The sequence below is a fragment of the Chlorella variabilis genome, assembly GCF_000147415.1.
Source record: "Chlorella variabilis unplaced genomic scaffold CHLNCscaffold_15, whole genome shotgun sequence".
Classification (NCBI taxonomy): Eukaryota; Viridiplantae; Chlorophyta; class Trebouxiophyceae; order Chlorellales; family Chlorellaceae; genus Chlorella; species Chlorella variabilis.
The window spans coordinates 612,861-630,437 of NW_005435073.1; the positions used below are offsets into that span (position 1 = coordinate 612,861).

Consider the following 17,577-nt stretch of genomic DNA (forward strand, 5'->3'; position numbering starts at 1 on the left):
AGGGGCCCGCCCACACCGGGGCCGCCCCCTCCCGCCCACTGCTTTCTAACGGCCCCGAGCCGGGGCTGCCCTCATTGCATACATAGTGCGCCTTTCCCTGCTTTTCTAGTGACCTAGCGTTCCGCACTGCCGTTTGGCCAGCCCATGCTCCCGTACCGTTGCGTTTCTCCCCAATGCGCCATGCCACTTTGCCAGTCATACACACGTTTCGATGCGTGCCCTGTCAGCTGCTTGCGTTGCATGTCGCCTTGCTCCACCCCTGTTTTATTGCTTTCTCTGCTTTCGCCCGGTTCCCGTCCCGTTTCGGCGGGGAGTCTATGTTGCAAGCTAGTTCTTGCTTTACCAGACTTTAAGCCCACACAAGCAAAACAAGCATACCTGATTTTGCCCGCCATGCAGGTTGGCAACCTGACCAACCTGCGCCACCTTGAGCTGAGGAATTGCTATTGCGAAGACGCTGTCTGTCTCACCCGCCTCGGCTTCCTGGAACGGCTCGTACTGTGGGATTGCACCATGCCTGCCTGCCTGTCCCAGCTGACCTCCCTGTGTCTCTCGCGGTGGCTGACCCACCTGAAGAGGACTATGTGATGCTGGAGCAAGCCTTGCCTCGCCTGCGGCAGCTGACACACCTGGAGCTGTGCGGTTCGCTAGGGCACCTCCCGACCACGCTTCCCAGCCTGCACCACCTGCGTGGGCTGGCAGCAGATTGGGGCCATCTGTGCAAGATCCTTGCAGTGTTGGAAGTGCTGCAGCTGTGTGAGTTGGTGGTGCTTGGGGACGAGCAGTACGAGTACGAGGAGGAGGAGGAGGAGGAGGAGGAGGAGGAGGTGGAGGAGGAGGAGGAGGAGGAGGAGGAGGAGGAGGAGGAGGAGGAGGAGGAGGAGGAGGAGGAGGAGGACGGCATGCTCAGCATGGTGCGCTGGGCGGCTCGCCGCCTCAGCATTCAGCGCCTGTACCTGCAATTCGAGGCCGTGCCGGCTGTCGCGTGGCGTGAGATTTTGGAGACACAGCGTTGCCACCCAACACCGTCCATCATTCCCGTTCAGGGGTTGTCCAACAGAATGTTTTTGGAAGCCATTTGCTGAGTGTGTTACATGGCCCGCTGTTATAATGACCGCCTTTCCGCTGCTCTCTGTTGTGGAGTTTGTTTGTCTGTTCCCAACTGTAAGTGCTTGGAACACAAGAGGTAGCGAAGCAACGAAGGGAGGGCACTCGGGGCTCGTGGCCGCCTTGCACCATTCCCTTTGCACAGGTCTGGGTGAGGGGGGCACACGAGCAAGGCCGCCGCCGCTCAGGCTCCTCTGAGCCCTGGCCAGCAGGCAGCAGCCTACGGTGGCCCCTGCCCAACAGCCGGCCTCCAGCCCACATCCAGGCGATTCCAACACTAGGCCCGTCGACAGGTCGCGCCGGTTTTCGAGCCCAGGCTGCCAGTCCAGCGCCAGCTCAGCTTAGTTGACCACATCCACAATGATGCGGCGCGACTTGAGAGGGGACCACTTCCAGCGCTTGTAATAGATGGTGGTGATGAAGACCTGGCGTGGAGAGGGCAGAGGGCAAAGGAGGTGAGGGAGGGGCGGCAGGCCAGGGCAATACAGCAGGCAGAAGGCCCCGCCAACTGGGACCCGTGCCTGCTGCGCCCTCGCACACCACACACGCTGCTGCTGCTGGTTGGCGAGTGAGCTTCTATACTGGCAGAGATGGCTGCAACTCCTCCAGCAGGGCGGCTGCCACCAAGCCGCACAACCGAAGCAAAGCGACCAAACAACAAAGAAAACAGACAGAGAGGCGCACCAGCGACATGACCGCAATCCACTTGGCGCCCATGAGCTTGCGCTCATCCATCTCGGGCTCCGCAGCCCACGACAGGAAGGTCACTACATCCTGCGGCAGCAGCAGGGGCAGAGGAGCGCGGGGGGCGCGGGGCGGAGGGGTCAGGACAGCAGGCACCCAGGGGCAGGGCGCGGAGGGGTCACCACAAGCACGAGGCAGAGGGCCCAACAGCACAGAGGTGCTGATAAGAGCTGCGCATCAAACAATTGGCAGAGGGCCCACACCGCGGCAGCCCCCTGCAGCCACAGCAGCCCAGACGGCCTGCAGCCCCGGGCGCGCCATGCCAGCGCCCCAGCCCAGGGCCCCAGGCCGCCGCGCCCGCCGGCACCGCGAGCGCCGCACCTTGGCTTGCTGCGCCTCGGTGGCGGGCGTGCCGTCGTCATACTCCACGCCGTCGTCGTTGAGCATCTTGGGCATGGCGATGGCGCCGCCGGGGAAGTACGGGTTGTAGTGCAGGCCCTCACGCACCTGCGCCGCTTCGGGGGGCGGCAGCGTTGGGGAGGCTGGTTCACGACACCGCAGCAGCGTTCCGTGCCTCGGGCTCGGCAAGCGGCCCGGCCCGGCCCAGGCCGCCGCGCTGCCCTTCCGCCCTGCTTTCTGGCCACCCTTCCCAGCAACCGCCGCTCCCACGCTCCCCGCCGCGCCCCCACACCCTGCGGCCTCTCGCTGCCGCCTCCCACCCCCGCTGCACGGCGCGGCATCGCATCTCACCGAGATGCCGGCGGGTGGCTCGCGGTAGCCCAGCAGCAGCGAGAAGACGTAGTTCTGGCCATCGTGGCGGGCCTTGGTGATGAGGGAGAGGTCTGGAGGGTAGGCGCCGCCGTTGGCGTAGCGCGCGTGCTCCTGCGGCACGGGCGGTACATTGCGGTACATTGCGGTACAAGTGAGACCGGGGGCAGGGGCAGGGGCAGGCGGGGCAGGGCAGGTGCGGCGGGGACGCAGGCTGCCTGCTCCTGCTGGCCAGGGGCTGCCTGTTCCTGGGGACGAGGGCTCGCAGCTGCTGCCTCCATGCTGCCTGCCTGCCTCGCTGCCACACGGCCCTGCGCCAGCCCAGCCTCACCTCGTTCATGTATGGCGCCGGCAGCTTGTCAGACAGCTTGCCGGGGCGCTCAAACGACTCTCCCTCATCGTTGGGCCCGTCTGCAGCACCAGCGGCGGCGGCGGCGGCGGCGGCGGCGGCGGGCCCACTCAGCACTGCGGCGGCGGCCAGGGTTGCAGCCGCAGCTGCTGGCCGCAGCTGCAGGCTGCCTGCGCCTGCCGCCGACCAACTGCCCACCTCCAGCCGCACACCAGCCCATCCTGTCACGCCAGCGCAGCCCTCCTGCCACACACCGTCCCCCAACCACCCCTAGGCGCCAGCCAGCAGCTGCCGCAGGCAGACAGCGAAAGGTTCCATGCCCCCCACCAACGACCTCACTGGCCCCAGGGCCCCGTCCTCCCACACACACGCGGCACACCCCTGCCACAACCACCCACCACCCACATCCACCCAGCCACCCACCCACCACACACACACACACACACACACACAAAACAGACACAGCGCAATACACTCGCAGCCTTGCCGGCAGGCTGGCTGCCACCCCAGCTGCCACCCACCCGTGACCTCGATGTCCAGCGCCATCGCCTTGGCCTCATCCTCCGTGTACGCCACCCCCACCAAGTCGCGGTAGTGCACCAGGTCCAGGGAGTGGCAGGTGGCGCAGACCTGCTGGTACACCTGGAAGCCGCGGCGGATGGAGCGGTGGTCGTACGAGCTGCGCGGGAGGGAGGCAGGGGGGGCAAGGGTGGGCGGAGTCGGGGGGCTGGTGGACGGCAGGGGTGCAAGTGGATGGCGGGGAGCGTTTGGCGCAGGGCACGGGGGATGGTGGGGAGCTGAGGATGAGGGCGGGCGGCGCCCCTGGGGGGCGCAGGAAGGAAGGCAGCGGCGCAGGCGAGACCGCAGTGCGGGCGGGATGCAGGAGCGTTTGGATGTGCACGCTGCAACGCCCCGGCTGCAGGTCGCCGGGCAGCGGCCTCGCGGGAACCGGGGCGCCGAGGGGTGGCAGCAGGCAAGGGGGGGCAGGACACCGGAGGCCCGTTCAGGGCAGGCGACAGCAGCAGCTCGCCCACCTGAAGAATCCCTCATGGGGCCAGGGGAAGGCTGCCGCGTGCAGGCCGTGCTCGGCCTCGTCTGCTAGCGCGATGCTGGATGCGGCCGCCAGGCCTGCAGTGCCCGCCACCAGGCCCGCAGCGCCGACCTTCCACCATGCCCTGCCCGCCGCCTGCTCCGCCGCGGGGGCCGCCTACAGGCCGCCAGCCAAGCGGGTGGAGGGCCGCGCTGAGAGCTTGTCCGGCGGACGCACAGGCCTTGTGGGGGCCCGGCCCTCGCTCTGGCAGCAGGGCGTTCCCTTGCCATCGCAACCCTACCCCAACGCAGCCTGTTAGCTGCTTCTGAAGCATCCCTGGATGTGATAGTCGCGCTCTGACCCACCGTAGAGAGCAGCCGCTGAGCTGCGCTGCGGAGCATCCTCAGAAGTGGCACTGGGCTGCCCTCCTACGCTCCCCAGGCAACCGTCCAAACCCCGTGCGCCTCTGAACAGCAGCCGGGGCGCTCCTGGGGCCTGATGGGCCCGCGATGGCCGGGTTTGGGGGCTGAAGAAAGGAGGGGAATATTGCCTCGCCCAAGCCTCCTGGGCGTCCCGGCGGGCTGTCGATCGCGACTCCCGAACAGCAGGTGGACCAGGAAGGGTCGGGTGCTGCCAGCAATGGCCCTGCAGTCTGCAGGCCGCAAGGGCCTCAGCAGTGGCCACCTGCTGTCGACCTGGTAAGTGGATCGATGAGTGGATGGCCACAGGCCCCCGCAGCGTGGCTCACAACCCCGCCCCACCCCCGCCTGCAGCCTGCGAGCCTACAGCACCGCCGCTGCGACGGAGAGGACCACGTTTGGGGGTCTGGCGGACAAGGACCGCATTTTCACCAACATCTACGGCCGCCATGACCCGTTCATCAAGGTGAGAGCGGCGCCGCGGGTGGGCGGGGCGGCGGCTGCGCCGCCCAAGTTACGCCGCTTCTCCTGGAGGGAGAGGGAGTGGGGGTGCCGCAGCGTTTCGGAGTAGGCGAGGAGTGCTATGGGGCAGCATGCCTGGCTGGCGTGCGCTGTGGGCGAATCGAGCCGCCTGGAGGCTGTGAAACCGTGGCTGCTGCCACCACCACATCAACGCTGTGCTTGCTGGCCGATGAGCGCACAATGAGGGCGCCCTGCTTCCTGATCCCCCGGCGCGGAGCAACAGCCCGTCCCAGGCCGCCGCCGCGGCCGCCTCGCTGGCCGCTGCACCCGACAGCCTGCAGTGCCCAACCCCAGCCCCTCCACCTCTCACGCCTGCCCCTGGTCACTGCTGCCACGCGTGCCACCGCAGGGCGCGGAGAAGCGTGGCGACTGGTACCGCACCAAGGACATTGTGTCCAAGGGCAGCGACTGGGTGGTGGACCAGATGAAGAAGAGCGGGCTGCGCGGCCGCGGCGGCGCGGGCTTCCCCTCGGGCCTCAAGTGGTCCTTCATGCCCAAGGTGCGCCGCCGCTCCTGCAGCCCCTGGCGCTGCCTGGTGCTGCGGCTGCGGCCACGGCGTGTGGCTGTGTGGCGCTGGGGCAGCGCCGGGCGCTTGGCAGTCGCGGGGAGGCAGGCACACCAACTCATGGCCACGTCCGAGCAGTCGCCTCATGCCCAGCGTCTGGGGCCTGGCTTGGCCGCCCTTCCGGCATCCACCCACGCCCTGGGCACCCACACCGTCGGCCCCTCTGCAGGTCTCCGACGGCCGCCCCTCGTACCTGGTGGTGAATGGGGATGAGTCTGAACCGGGGACGTGCAAGGACCGCGAGATTATGCGCCACGAGCCGCACAAGCTGGTGGAGGGGTGCCTCATCGCGGGTGGGTGGAGGGGCAGAGCGAGCGGGGGTGGATGGTGGGGGAGGTGGTGGGGTGGAGGTGGTGCTGGGGTGGCTGAGAGTGTGTTGGGACGCCGCGCGCGTGTGTGCGGTCTGGCATGTGTGTGGCAGGGAAGGTGCAGGCGGCCCCCGCCTGCCCTGCGCTCCCACCCGACTCCCACCGCCTGCTGCGGCTGCGCAGGTGTGGGCATGCGGGCGCGGGCGGGCTACATCTACATCCGCGGCGAGTTTGTGGAGGAGCGCAAGGCGGTGATGCGGGCCATAGGTGCGCCGCGCTTTCCACGCGGGCTCCGGCCGACCCGCCCGCCCGCGCTGGGCTTGCCTCTGCTGGCCCTGGCGCTGCTGGCATGCCGCATATACGCAGACACGCATGCACTACCTTCCTCGTGGTGTGCTCTCCTGCTTCCCTCACCCCTGCCCTTCTTCCCGCGTTCTTTCCTCCAACTCCCCGCGCTTTCCTCCCGCAGACGAGGCGTACGCCAAGGGCTACCTGGGCAGGAATGCGTGCGGCAGCGGCTACGATTTCGACCTCAACGTGCACTGGGGCGCCGGCGCCTACATCTGTGGTGAGGCTGATGTGTTGGCGATTAGTTAATCGCTTGCTGATCGGAGCGCGCAGCCTGGTTGAGCATGCTTCCTTGCCGGCCTCCTCTCACTGCACCCGGTGGACTGGGAGACCAATGCATAGGCATACATCGGCAGCCGAACGGGTTGTGTATGCCGCTTACTCAGGCGCATCTGCGGCGCCATCCTGACTCGCATTCTGAATGCGTGCTTTGCACCCCGCCCCCGCCCTGCCCTGCAGGCGAGGAGACTGCGCTGATCGAGTCTCTGGAGGGCAAGCAGGGCAAGCCGCGGCTGAAGCCGCCCTTCCCAGCCAACGTGGGCCTCTACGGCTGCCCCACCACCGGTGCGGCCCCGCCATGCCGCGGCAGGCACCAAGCGGAGAAGCCGCCCCCGCCTGCCACACTTGTGCTGCTCAGGGCTCCACGCCGCCCGCCTCACCAAGGGCGTGGCGGCGGCCCCTGCCCAAGTGCACTCCCTTGCCCCCACCACGTCACCCCTGCCATCCTGCCTCCCCTCCACCCCTTCCCCAGTCACCAATGTGGAGACGGTGGCGGTGAGCCCCACCATCCTGCGCCGCGGACCAGAGTGGTTTGCCGGGTTTGGGCGCAAGAACAACCACGGCACCAAGCTGTTTGCCATCTCGGGCCACGTCAACCGCCCCGTGACTGTGGAGGAAGAGATGTCCATCTCGCTCAAGTGAGGGCAGGCAGCGAGGCAGGCAGGAGGCCAGCAGCAGCGCCGGCGGCCAGCAGGGAGGCAGGCGGCTGGCAGCGGAAGGCAGGCAGCAGCAACAGAAAAAGGCAGATGGCGGGAGCACCTGGCCTTGTGCCCGTGCCCCGCCCTCCACTGGACCCTGCCCCACCTGCCACTGAATCCTGCCTCACCTTCTACCTGCCTCACCCTCCCTGCCCGCCCTCAGGGAGCTGATTGAGCGCCACGCGGGCGGCGTGCGCGGCGGGTGGGACAACCTGCTGGCCATCATCCCGGGCGGCTCCTCGGTGCCCATGCTGCCCAAGGCGCAGTGCGAGGATGTGCTGATGGACTTTGATGCGCTCAAGGAGCGGCAGGTGGGGCCTGGCGGCGGCGGCCCCCACTAGCTGGCTGGCTTTGTGGCCCCAGCTTCGTGGGCGTGTGGGTGGGCACGAGCGCCCCGCCTGCCTGCCTGCCTACAGCCGGTGCACAGCTGCGCCATGGCCTGGCGCCGTGGTGAAGCGTGTGCCCCTGCCCTCCCTCCCTCCTTTGCTGGCTGGCTGGCTCCTTGCCCACCCTCGCACCTGCTCACCCTCGCCCCTGCTCGCCGCCGTGCCCGCCACCCGCTGCCGTGCAGTCGGGCCTGGGCACCGCTGCGGTGATGGTGATGGACAAGAGCACCGACCCGATCGAGGCCATCGCCCGCCTGTCCTACTTCTACAAGCACGAGTCGTGCGGCCAGGTGGGTGCCAGCTCAGCGTGTGCCAGCTCAGCCCGGCGCCGGCGTCTGTGCTGTTTTCCCGCTTTGCTGCTGGTGGTGGCCGCCTCGCAGGCGTTGCGCCCCGGGGGGAGACTGCGGGCAGCCGCGCAGCCCCCCTCAGCCGCCCTCCTATGCTGGGCTGCTGCTTGCACAAGGGGGGCGTTCTGCTGTGTTGACTCGCAACCACCCGACGCGGTGCCGGCCTCCCACCCGCAGTGCACGCCGTGCCGCGAGGGCACCGGCTGGCTGTACGACATCATGACCCGCATGAAGAAGGGAGACGCCAGGTCAGCAGCTGCTGCATGGCCCTGCTGGGGCATCCCTGGCCCCGTCGCCGAGCCTGCGTCTGGCATGCCGCCGCGTGCCCAGGCGCATCCGCATCCGTGCGTCCCTTTTGCCGTCCCTGCCTTGTGGACCCTTCCACTTCGTGTGGAGGACCTGCCACTCCTGCGTGCTGCTGCAGGGTGGAGGAGATTGACATGCTGTGGGAGCTCACCAAGCAGATTGAGGGGCACACCATCTGCGCGCTGGGCGACGCCGCGGCGTGGCCCGTGCAGGGCCTCATCCGCCACTTCAGGTGCGCGCGCAGCGCGGCCGGGGATGCGGGCAGGCTGGCACGCAGACACGGGCAGAGATGGGCAGGCAGGGTTGCGAGGCAGGGATAGGCAGTCTGGCAGCTGGCTGCCGGGGCTGAGGCGGGAGGCAGTGGTTGTGTGAAGGCGTGATGGGAGCTCGAGATGCGTGGGCCGCCAATGCCGCGCCTCGCCTGCTGCTCCTCATCTGGGCTGTGTTCGCCTGTGCCACCGCTGCGCTGCAGGCCGCTGATGGAGCAGCGGATAGAGCAGGCCTCGGATGAAGTGGAGCGCATTGCGGCCTGAGCCCCTCGCAGTGCCGCCGCTCGTCGTGCCCAACTGTATACTAGGGCCCCCTACCACCACATGCCCCAGCCACGACAGGCCACCGGTTTCGCTGCCCAGCCATGCACTGTGGTGGCCAAGCCAACCCTTCCACGGGACTGCCATCTGCTGCTGTTGGCCCAACCGTTTGTGAAGGCCCACACAGGACAGCGCTGAGCGCTGGCGCTGGGCAGCGGCGGCGAGCCTGTCCTCGCTCCCTTGCCCTCGCCCTGTTGTTAAGCACGCCTCAGGAATCTGAAGTGGCGTGTCTCTGCTGTTGCACCCGCCGCTGAGCGGTGGCAGCACACATTGTAATACAGTCTCCGCCTCGTGCACAGACGGCAACGCCAGCGTGTTTGGCACAGAACCACCATGCTGCAGACCCTTGGTGCTCCCATATGTTGACCCTCCAACTGGCGCTGCCCTGGCATCATTTCATGGACAAAGCGGGGAGGAGGCGATGGCAATGAATCTCCCCTAACGGTGGGGCAAACGGGGGCAACCGATGTGGCGACGCCTGAACAGCATGGCGAGCCAATTAGCGCGCGGGGAGATCTAACGGGGAGATCTAGCGCGCGGGGATCTAGAGGCGGGCCTCGAAGACACACGAGCGTGTGCTGGGTTTCTGGGCGGCGGGGAGCCACGGCACCGGTGCCGGCGTCACCCAGCTGGACGGTGCCAGCGTCACCCAGCGTCTCCAGCAGCGCTGCCCTTGGATTGCGCGTTTTCTCACCATTGGGTCGGATCCAGGCGCCCGAAAACTGACAGCAGCAGGGAATCGGGGAGTTCAATGATGGTAGCGTGGCCCGGCGATCTCTTGCTGATCCCATGATTGTCTCGAGATGGGGTGGATGGCGCCCGGTTTTCCGAATTTTGGAAATTGGCCCAGGCCGCGGTTTGAGCTGAGCTGGAATTTTAAGTGGCCTGAGCGGGATATAATGCCACGGCTTAGCTCTTTCTGACCTCCCCTGTGTTGAATCTTCCACATCGGCAGCAGAGGATGCATGTTCCACAGCGGCATGTCAATGGGAGGGGGGCTGGAGAGGGCCCGCCAGCAAATGGAGCGGGGTGAGCTTGCAAGTCGAAGCTGTGTCATGATGCTGCACGCCCGAACCAGCGGGCCCCGTCCTGCCGCTGCCGCCCGACTAGCCGGCGCTCTCCTGCCCGCCGCCGCAGACGAGCGCACCCTTGGGCCTCGCCACCCCGCCACCGCCATGAGCAAGCACAACTATGCCGAAGCGCTGAGCGACTCAAACCCACAGGTGGCACGCGCAGCTACTTGGGCCTGCAGTGCAATGGCATCCTCTCAGCTCCGCCGCTCAGCATCCCTCGGGCCCGCCCTGGCTGGCGCAGGAGGCGGAGCGGCTGCACCGCGAGGTGCTGGCAGTCAAGCTGGCCACGCTGGGCGCCTCCAGCGTCTCCACCGGCACCACCTACAACAGCCTGGGCCGCCTGCTGAAGCAGCGCGGGGCGCTGGAGGAGGCGGAGACCATGCTTCGGGCGGCGCTGCAGATCCGGGAGGCGCGCCCGGCAGAGTCGCACGACGCCGCCATCACCCGGGACGAGCTGGGGTGCGTGCTGCAGGCGGCGGGGCGCACGGCAGAGGCGCGGGAGATGCGGCTGCGCCGCGGCCGAGACAGCCTCATCTGCTCCAACCCGCCCTGCTCCAAGTCGGCGCGCCAGGCGGGGGCGCCCCTCAAGGCCTGCGCCCGCTGCGGGGCGGTCTGGTACTGCGGCCGCGACTGCCAGCACGCAGACTGGGCTGCCTCCCACAAGCGGGTGTGCACGGCGCAGGCGGGGGCGGACTAGAGCACGCCGTATCCTTGTGATTATGATTCACTGTGTGATCCGATTGCTTACATCAGATGGTTTCACAGCTGGGCATGGTGCACCGGCTCCGCTGCCAACATTGCTAGGTGGGGCAGGGCGAGGTCAGAGTGGCAGGGAAAGCCAGCTGCTGAAGGGGAGGGGGTCAAGCATGACCGTAAGGATGCTGCGGGTGGGCAGAATCTTCTCAAACGGGGAAATCAAGAATCAGGGATGGCAGGGGAAAAGCCGCGGGCAGGACGCACCGTCGGGCACAACAACCAGGCAGGCAGGTCTGCGGGGGTTCACTGAAAGGGTCTGATCGGGAAGAATGAATGAATGATGAATGCAGGGCGAGGATAGCGAGGATGGTGGTACTTTTGGTACTGATCCGTGATGCGGTGGGGACAGAGCGTGGGTAATACCTTACTGCACTACAGTTGTGAGCTATCCCAAGGCAGCCCAGAGTGGTGGTGGTGTGTGTGCGGCGCGCTTCACATCCTCGGCGTGCTTCACATCCTCGGTTGGCCACTACGTGCCTCACAGGAACGCGGCTGCCAGCGCGGCCGCCAGCAGCAGGATGGCGCCCCTGCCGCTGGTGGCGGCGGCGGCAGACGTGGTGGGCGTGGCCTCGGGGGCGGGGGCCTCAGCCGGGACGGAGGTCGCCACGCCCTTCCACATGACCTGGCTGCGGATGACGCCGCTGGGAAACTCAGTGGTGTGCAGGTTGACGTAGCTGCATGGCAGGGGACGTGTGGGGAGTGGGGGCAAGGTGAGAGGTGTGCCAGGCTTTGGCAGCTGGAATCCCCGAGCCGAGCAGGCGTCAAGCAGCGGCAGCCAGGCGGGCAGCCCAGCTGGGCGCCTCTGCAGGCGACACGCAGGCCGAAACTGGTCATGCCGGCGGCTCACAGGTTGTTCTCGGTGTCGAAGCGCAGGGCGGTGCGCAGGTCTTCGGCCGTCATGCCGTCAGCCAGCATGTCGGCGGAGAAGGTGCCGGTGTAGGAGAGGTCGCCCGAGGCGGGCTCCGCCAGCATGGCCTGCGGGCAGCACGCGCTGTGCCAGCTTAGCGCTCCACCTCAGCCACGGCAACTCTCTGGCGCGCTCCCACCCTCCCTGTCCCACCTTCCCTGCCCGCCTGGGCTGCAGACTGGAGCAGCCGATGGCAGGCCGCGCCTCCCCGCTACGCACCCCACCAACAACACATCACATCAACCCACACCCCGCCACCTGCCACCCACCCACCTCCGCGGGGTCGACCGGCACAAGGCCCACCACCACAGGGCCGCTGCTGGTGGCGTTGCCGGCGTGGATGTGAGCCATAGTCAGGTTCTCGATGCCTGCAGTGGGGGCAGCCCGGGCATGGTAAGGACAGCAGGCAGGCAGAAGGCAGCAAGCAAGCAGGCTGGCTGGCAAGCAGCTCCTGCTGGCTGGCTGGGCAGCTCGCAGCTCCCGGCAGGCACTGTCCCAGAGGTCCACCACTGTGCCAAGTGTCAGGGGCTGCGATTGTGACACGGCGGTTGCCAGTCACCCACCCTTGATGGTCAGCTCCCAGGCAAACATGCCCATGTCGTCCTCCATCATCATAAACATGGCGGTGGCGGCGGTGGTCACGGGGGGGACCTGCGGGCCAGGTGGCGGTGGGGATGGAAGTACGCGGTGGCAGAGGGTGGCACGGTCAATGGGGCGAGGCAGGGCATGAGATGCCAGGCAGGCGCAGGCCAGCGCGTGCGTGGCATCCCCCGGTCGCGCCGCAGAGCAGCAGGCGGCTGTGGTGGCAGCAGGGCAGCATGCACAGCGCAGTGCTGTCCGGCGCCGCACCTGGTTCTCGCCGTTGAGCGTAGCCTCAAACATCAGGTCCAGCTCTGCGGCAGTGGAGATAGGCACGTTGCCATGCGTTAATTGACGCGGCTCGGCCGGACCAGCAGATGGCATGGAGGAAATGCGTGCATGCACGCGGCACGGCAGCAGCTGTGAGAGAGCTCGCATCTGCAAGCCCAGCACCCAGGCAACGGCCTGCTCACCTGGCACCACCTGGCCGCGGATGGCGCCGCCGGGGTAGGCGGTGGTGTGCAGGTTCACGTAGAGGCCCTCGCTGTCTGCGGCGTCCAGGAACTCCTCCCAGCTCATGCCGTTGATCAGGTCGTCCGCGGTGAAGAAAGCGCTGCATGGCGGGGAGAGGAAAGCAGGCAGCGGGCAGGGGGACGAGATGAGGCCCGGGGAGGGGCCAGGAGGGCCACAGCGACAGGTGTGTGCCAGGGAACAAAGCACCGAGCCTGCCTCCCCCCAGGAGGAGGCGCAGCAAGGGGTCAGCGGCAGCGAGCCAGCGGCGGCAGCGGGCGCTTACGAGGGGATGGCGTAAGAGCCAGACACGGGCTCGGGCAGCACGGGGGGGGCGCCGTCCTGCATGGGGAGGGCAGCGGGAGGCAGGTGAGGGTCTCTCCTCCTCTCCTTACCCCCTCCTGCCTTGCTGAACCCTCGGTTGATACATCCCTACCTACCCCGCCCCCTCTCACCATGACCATGCCTCCCTGGGGGACCAGCACCACGGCCACGGGGCCGCTGGTGGAGGCGTTGCCCACGTGGATGTGAGCCATGGTCAGGTTCTGGATGCCTGCAAGAAAGCACGGGGAGGCAGGCCAGGGGGCAGGCACATGAAGCGTGTGGATGCCGGCCGGCGGCCAGGGGGTGGACGTCACAGAGGGCTTGCTGGTGGAGCACGCATGCTTGAGCTGGTGTGGGCGACGAGCGCTTTGGGAGGCTGGCGCCAGCTGGCGGCGTGCTGGGCGGGCAGGCGTTTGCCGTTCTGCTTGTGGGGGCAATTTGGTTGGGTTTCCGCCCACACCCGCTCACTTGAGACCTCCAGGGAGTACTCCATCATGCTGCCAGGGGCGGCCCACATGGCAAACATGCCTGTGGCTCCGCCCACCTCTGGCTCTGAGAGCGGCGGCACCTGCGGCGGAAGGTGGCCGGGTCAGACCGTGGCGGGGAGCCAGCGCTTCTTGCATCCGGCTCCGCGCCCCTTCCCAGCAACATGGGCCGGGTCCCGGCAAGTTTGGCTGGCTAGGCAGGTGCCTGTGTGGCGGCCATGGCGGGGTGTGCCGCCAGGCGCCGGCACGCTACCTCCTGCACCCCGCCTCACCTGGTTTGCGCCGTCGAGCATTGCGGTCCACCTCTGTCCCTGGGCTCCCAGCGCCATGCAGCACAGGAGGAGCGCCGCCAGGCGGCAGGGGTTTGAGTTGGGCTGCATGATGGCGCTGGTGATGGGCCTCGAAGATGGGGGAGGAAGGCCTCGACCACAAACACAACACCTAGCGTAAAGGTAAAGGTAAAGGTGGGGAAGAGCCTCCACAAGCTTCACTTCCCGGTTTTAACGTCTAGCTTTAGACCATTATTTGATCTGCCCGACGCGCCAAGTGCAGTACCCCCCACTAGTAGTGAATGGGTCCCGGGGAGGCCTGTGCCGAAGCCTTGGCGATTCTATTAGGCGTTCCCGAAGGAATTGGCTTGGATTGGCGCTGAGCCGGTCAGCTATGCCGCGTTTGTCCTCACAAAGTTTCGACATGGGAGGAATCGAACCTGTGCCCTCTCGGAGGGTTTAGACACTAGCTCCAGCGCCTTCAAAGAAGGCCTTTCTTAGCCGCGGCCTAAATGCGTGCGAAAATGTGAATAAATAGCAAAATCGGTGGTGGATTTCGAAAAAAGGAGGCGGTTTCAAGTGTCCCGAGCACCTGTGGCTCACAACGCGCCACAGGAGCGCGCCCAGGTGCCCCGCACCTACTGCAGCTACCAGGCCACCCCGACGGATCATTTACAGGGTTCGCCGGTCTTATGCAAGCTTTGGCCATCAAATACACAGGTTTTATCCGCGTGGGGGCGCATTGCTGCTGCTGCAGCTGGCCCGCAGCACGGCGCCTTGCGTCGGGCAAACCCTGCCGCTGACTGCCGGCCCCCCGCATGCGCTTTCCTTCATCTTTCCCATTCTGTGCCGGCTGCCAACAGATTTCACATGTGGCAACACCAGTCTGTGCAGATCGAACAAGCAACAAAAGATCAGAAACATGCATGCGCCAACACAACCACCACACCAAAGCTGCCGGTGGCTACGATGGTGGAGCTTGACCAAACCCTGGCTCTGCTGCTATCAGCCGCGCAGATAGCAGCACAGCTTCTTGTGAGCCGGCCAGTCGGCATGCTGGCACTCAGTGGAGCAGTAGTACACCTGCCTGCAGGCAGAACACTTGCGCACGCGATGCCCCTGGCTGCCTTCGGTGGCGCCACATGCCGCACAGCGGCGATGCGGCCTGGATGGCGGTGGTGGTTGTGATGAGGGCGCCGGTGGTGCTGCCACACCCTCCAGGCTAGCCTCCTCAGCTGCCGGTGGCGGCGCCGCCGCAGCGACAGGCTCCTCCTGTATGGCCTCCTGCACCGCTGCTGCTCCACCTGCGTCAGCTGCAGCTGCAGCAGGTGCAGCCTGCCTAGCTGCTGCTCCTGCCGTCCGCCCTGCTGCATCACCGATGCCACCCACTGCCTGCTGGCTCTGCTGCCGCCCTGCTTCCGTCTCATGCATGCGCCCCTGCCTGCCGTGTGGGCTGTGCGTCTGTGCATCTTCCTGCGCCACGGCAGCTCCTGACTGGCGGGCAGCGGCTGTGGAGACAGGCACAGCTTGGCCAGGGTCGCGAGGTGGCAGCACCCGTGCAAGTGCCGCCTTTATGATGCAGACAAACACTCTCCAAAGGTTTTAGTGCCAGGTTGGTGGGGTGGATGTAACAACCAGCAAGGAAAAAGTCCTCTGTGTGACTGTGGCAGTGGCAAGCATGCTGTTGCTGATCCTCATGTAGGCGCCAGGTGGAAGCATCGGGCAGGGGAGCTTACTTGCAACCAGCATGAGAGGCTCGCAGAAAGGTATCGCTTCCTCCGCGGGCCGCTCCAGGCTTGAGTGCGTGCCTGAAAACATGGCGTCCTCTGTGAGAGTCAAAACGCGCATGCCGTAGGACAGAAGGTAGGGGGGAGGTCCCATCCCCAGGTCCTCAGGCTGCAGGTTGGACAGCTGTGAAGACAAAGGGTGGCCAGGCAGGCAGGCAAGGGGCCAGCGCATGTCAATCGGGGATGGAAGGCAGGGAGGGCGATACTGGCATAGGCACGGTGGGGAGGCAGCTGGAAAGGTGGCAGCAAGCTTAGTGCATCCCAGCAGGTAAGAAGCTAGCTGCATCGGGCACCAGCAGCAGGAGTGGCACCCACTTACAGACATGACAGTCAGGTGCACTTGGCTGCGCAGGATGAACAGCGGCCAGCAGTCGGCTGGTCCAGGCGGCGGCAGCAGCGTGCGCAGTCGGGGCAGTAGGGAGATGCCGTGCGCTGCCGCTACCATGTCTGACAGAGACTGCCACACCCAGACCTCCAGGGAGAGCACCACCACCACAAGGTGGGGCAGTACGCTGAGCAGTGCATCCGGCAGGTTGCGCAGGCGGCCCGACCGCCGCCCAGCACGGGCGATTGGTGCCAGTACTCTTTCCACTGCTGCTGCCCAGAAGGCCAGCGACATCAGGCAGTAGGCGACACGCTGGGCCCGCTGCCACCAGACGCTGCCGCCGCCACTGTCGCCACTGACAGGGTTGAACACCGCAGCCCAGGAAATGCCGGGCCACCGCGGTTGGTTTATGCCGAGTGTGCCCGCTGCTGGCAGCTGAGCAGCCGCCGCCTGCTGCTGGTGCCGCCATACCAGGCTCCACAAGAGGCTCCACCCATACACCAAGAAGCATGCGCCATAAATTGCGTCTTCCCACTGCGGCAGGAATGTTACAACCCTCATGGCCAGCTGGTCGCAAATCAAGAAAATGCCTGCGGGGTGGAGGGAGAGGGAGGCTCAGCAGCCCCAGTGCCAAGCACCTTATTCACGCTCAGCATGCACAGCGCATTGCAAATTCCCAAGCGGCTGCATACAGACGCAGAAGGCACTGCAGGAGCACACAGCCAGAGGGTGTTGCGCATAACATACCGAAGGAGTGCTGAAGAAAGGTGGAGTCGATGCCAGAGGTCAGCAGCCTTCCCAGCACGTGAAGCATGGCTGTATTAAACACATCTGCAAGCAGCTCAAACTCTTGATCGTCCCACTGAGCAAGCGTCAACGTCCAGACGGGCCTGCTGGTCCACCAGCCGCGCCACCTAGACGCCAGCCGCAGGCACAGCATGCACAGCAGCTGCCGCCAGTCGCATGCCCTCCTGACGCCGGCTGCCAGCCAGCGCCACCCGAAGCCAAACCATCCAGCCCGGGACCGGCGGGCACGGGGGAATGCCGCTGCTGGACGTGTGCTGCGGCGGCGTGTAGTGTTGCTGGTGGAGGGGATGCTGCCTGCTGGCTCATTGCCAGCTAGCCCCGAGTAAAGCACACGGTGGGCAGCCGCATAGCGTGCGCCTCTCAGGAAGCGGCGCCCCTCCACCAGCACGCCCAGCAAGGAGCACAGGTGGATCCTCAACATGGTGACCTCACTCAGAATCCCTGCAGGCCACGGGGCAGCAGCAGGCAGAGCGGTCTGGGGCTGGGCGGCACTGGCCCTGTACAGCAGATGTGCCGCTCCGCACCCACCTGAAATAGTCAGAACGGGCACGCTCATATGCATGTACGTGTTGAAAAGCAGGTGGTTCTGCAGCTGCTCCACCAACGACACATCCACGTTCCCTGCAGCACGCTCAGGCAGCCATTCATAGCAGGGTTGACCAAGTGACCAGCCACATCATGCCCAGAGATAGAGGCCAACATGATTCACAGCACCTGGAGCCGTTATGTATCCAGCCTCCTGCTCTGCCTGCTCTGCTGCCCTGAGCAGTCGGAGTGTTAGGGGCAGTGGGAAAGGTCGCTGGGGTGAAGCGCAAGAGGGGTCGTGACCTGGCACGGCTCGAATTCGATGCCCCGGCTGCCTTCCACAGGCTGCTCAAGGGCAAGGGGGAGGGCGCGGACCCCTCCATCACGGCCGGTGATTGGAACGGCCACTTCCGGTCACTATTGGGCTACACACACGTGGCTGCCGCGGGCAGGCCCGCCCCTGCCGCCGCCGCGGGCGCGGCGCAGGCGGCGGGCGCCGTGGCAGGCCGTGCTCATGCCCCACA

The 17,577-nt window shown here is 66.5% G+C and overlaps 5 protein-coding genes across 5 annotated transcripts; 2 read left to right on the forward strand and 3 right to left on the reverse strand.

Annotated features, from left to right (window-relative positions):
* Window positions 1-1,080: 1,080 nt before the first annotated feature.
* Window positions 1,081-4,339, reverse strand: CHLNCDRAFT_58381 (hypothetical protein; the record flags this gene model as incomplete). The annotated part of the gene is made up of 8 exons (XM_005846073.1): window positions 1,081-1,532; window positions 1,792-1,881; window positions 2,173-2,298; window positions 2,542-2,673; window positions 2,891-2,970; window positions 3,430-3,587; window positions 3,943-4,115; window positions 4,304-4,339. The coding sequence occupies 8 exons, from the start codon at window positions 4,337-4,339 to the stop codon at window positions 1,449-1,451; spliced, it is 879 nt and encodes a 292-aa protein (XP_005846135.1). The 3' UTR covers window positions 1,081-1,448.
* A 403-nt stretch (window positions 4,340-4,742) lies between these two features.
* CHLNCDRAFT_25226 (NADH:ubiquinone oxidoreductase 51 kD subunit) lies at window positions 4,743-8,436 on the forward strand (the record flags this gene model as incomplete). The annotated part of the gene is made up of 11 exons (XM_005845946.1): window positions 4,743-4,823; window positions 5,229-5,378; window positions 5,614-5,737; window positions 5,936-6,019; window positions 6,222-6,320; window positions 6,560-6,664; window positions 6,852-7,017; window positions 7,241-7,388; window positions 7,649-7,753; window positions 7,988-8,058; window positions 8,235-8,436. Coding segments are annotated over 11 exons (1,335 nt in total), but the record flags the coding sequence as incomplete, so codon positions are not given.
* Window positions 8,437-9,725: 1,289 nt separating this feature from the next.
* On the forward strand, window positions 9,726-10,476 carry CHLNCDRAFT_136093 (hypothetical protein; the record flags this gene model as incomplete). Its single annotated transcript, XM_005845947.1, has 3 exons — window positions 9,726-9,735; window positions 9,844-9,929; window positions 10,021-10,476. 3 exons carry the CDS (start codon window positions 9,726-9,728, stop codon window positions 10,474-10,476), a joined length of 552 nt encoding a protein of 183 aa, XP_005846009.1.
* Window positions 10,477-11,013: 537 nt separating this feature from the next.
* On the reverse strand, window positions 11,014-13,633 carry CHLNCDRAFT_136094 (hypothetical protein; the record flags this gene model as incomplete). The annotated part of the gene is made up of 10 exons (XM_005846074.1): window positions 11,014-11,209; window positions 11,383-11,510; window positions 11,716-11,810; window positions 12,006-12,093; window positions 12,292-12,335; window positions 12,495-12,634; window positions 12,818-12,873; window positions 12,987-13,084; window positions 13,324-13,423; window positions 13,613-13,633. 10 exons carry the CDS (start codon window positions 13,631-13,633, stop codon window positions 11,014-11,016), a joined length of 966 nt encoding a protein of 321 aa, XP_005846136.1.
* A 981-nt stretch (window positions 13,634-14,614) lies between these two features.
* On the reverse strand, window positions 14,615-16,535 carry CHLNCDRAFT_136095 (hypothetical protein; the record flags this gene model as incomplete). The annotated part of the gene is made up of 5 exons (XM_005846075.1): window positions 14,615-14,696; window positions 14,900-14,973; window positions 15,353-15,520; window positions 15,716-16,311; window positions 16,469-16,535. The coding sequence occupies 5 exons, from the start codon at window positions 16,533-16,535 to the stop codon at window positions 14,615-14,617; spliced, it is 987 nt and encodes a 328-aa protein (XP_005846137.1).
* Between the last annotated feature and the right edge of the window lie 1,042 nt (window positions 16,536-17,577).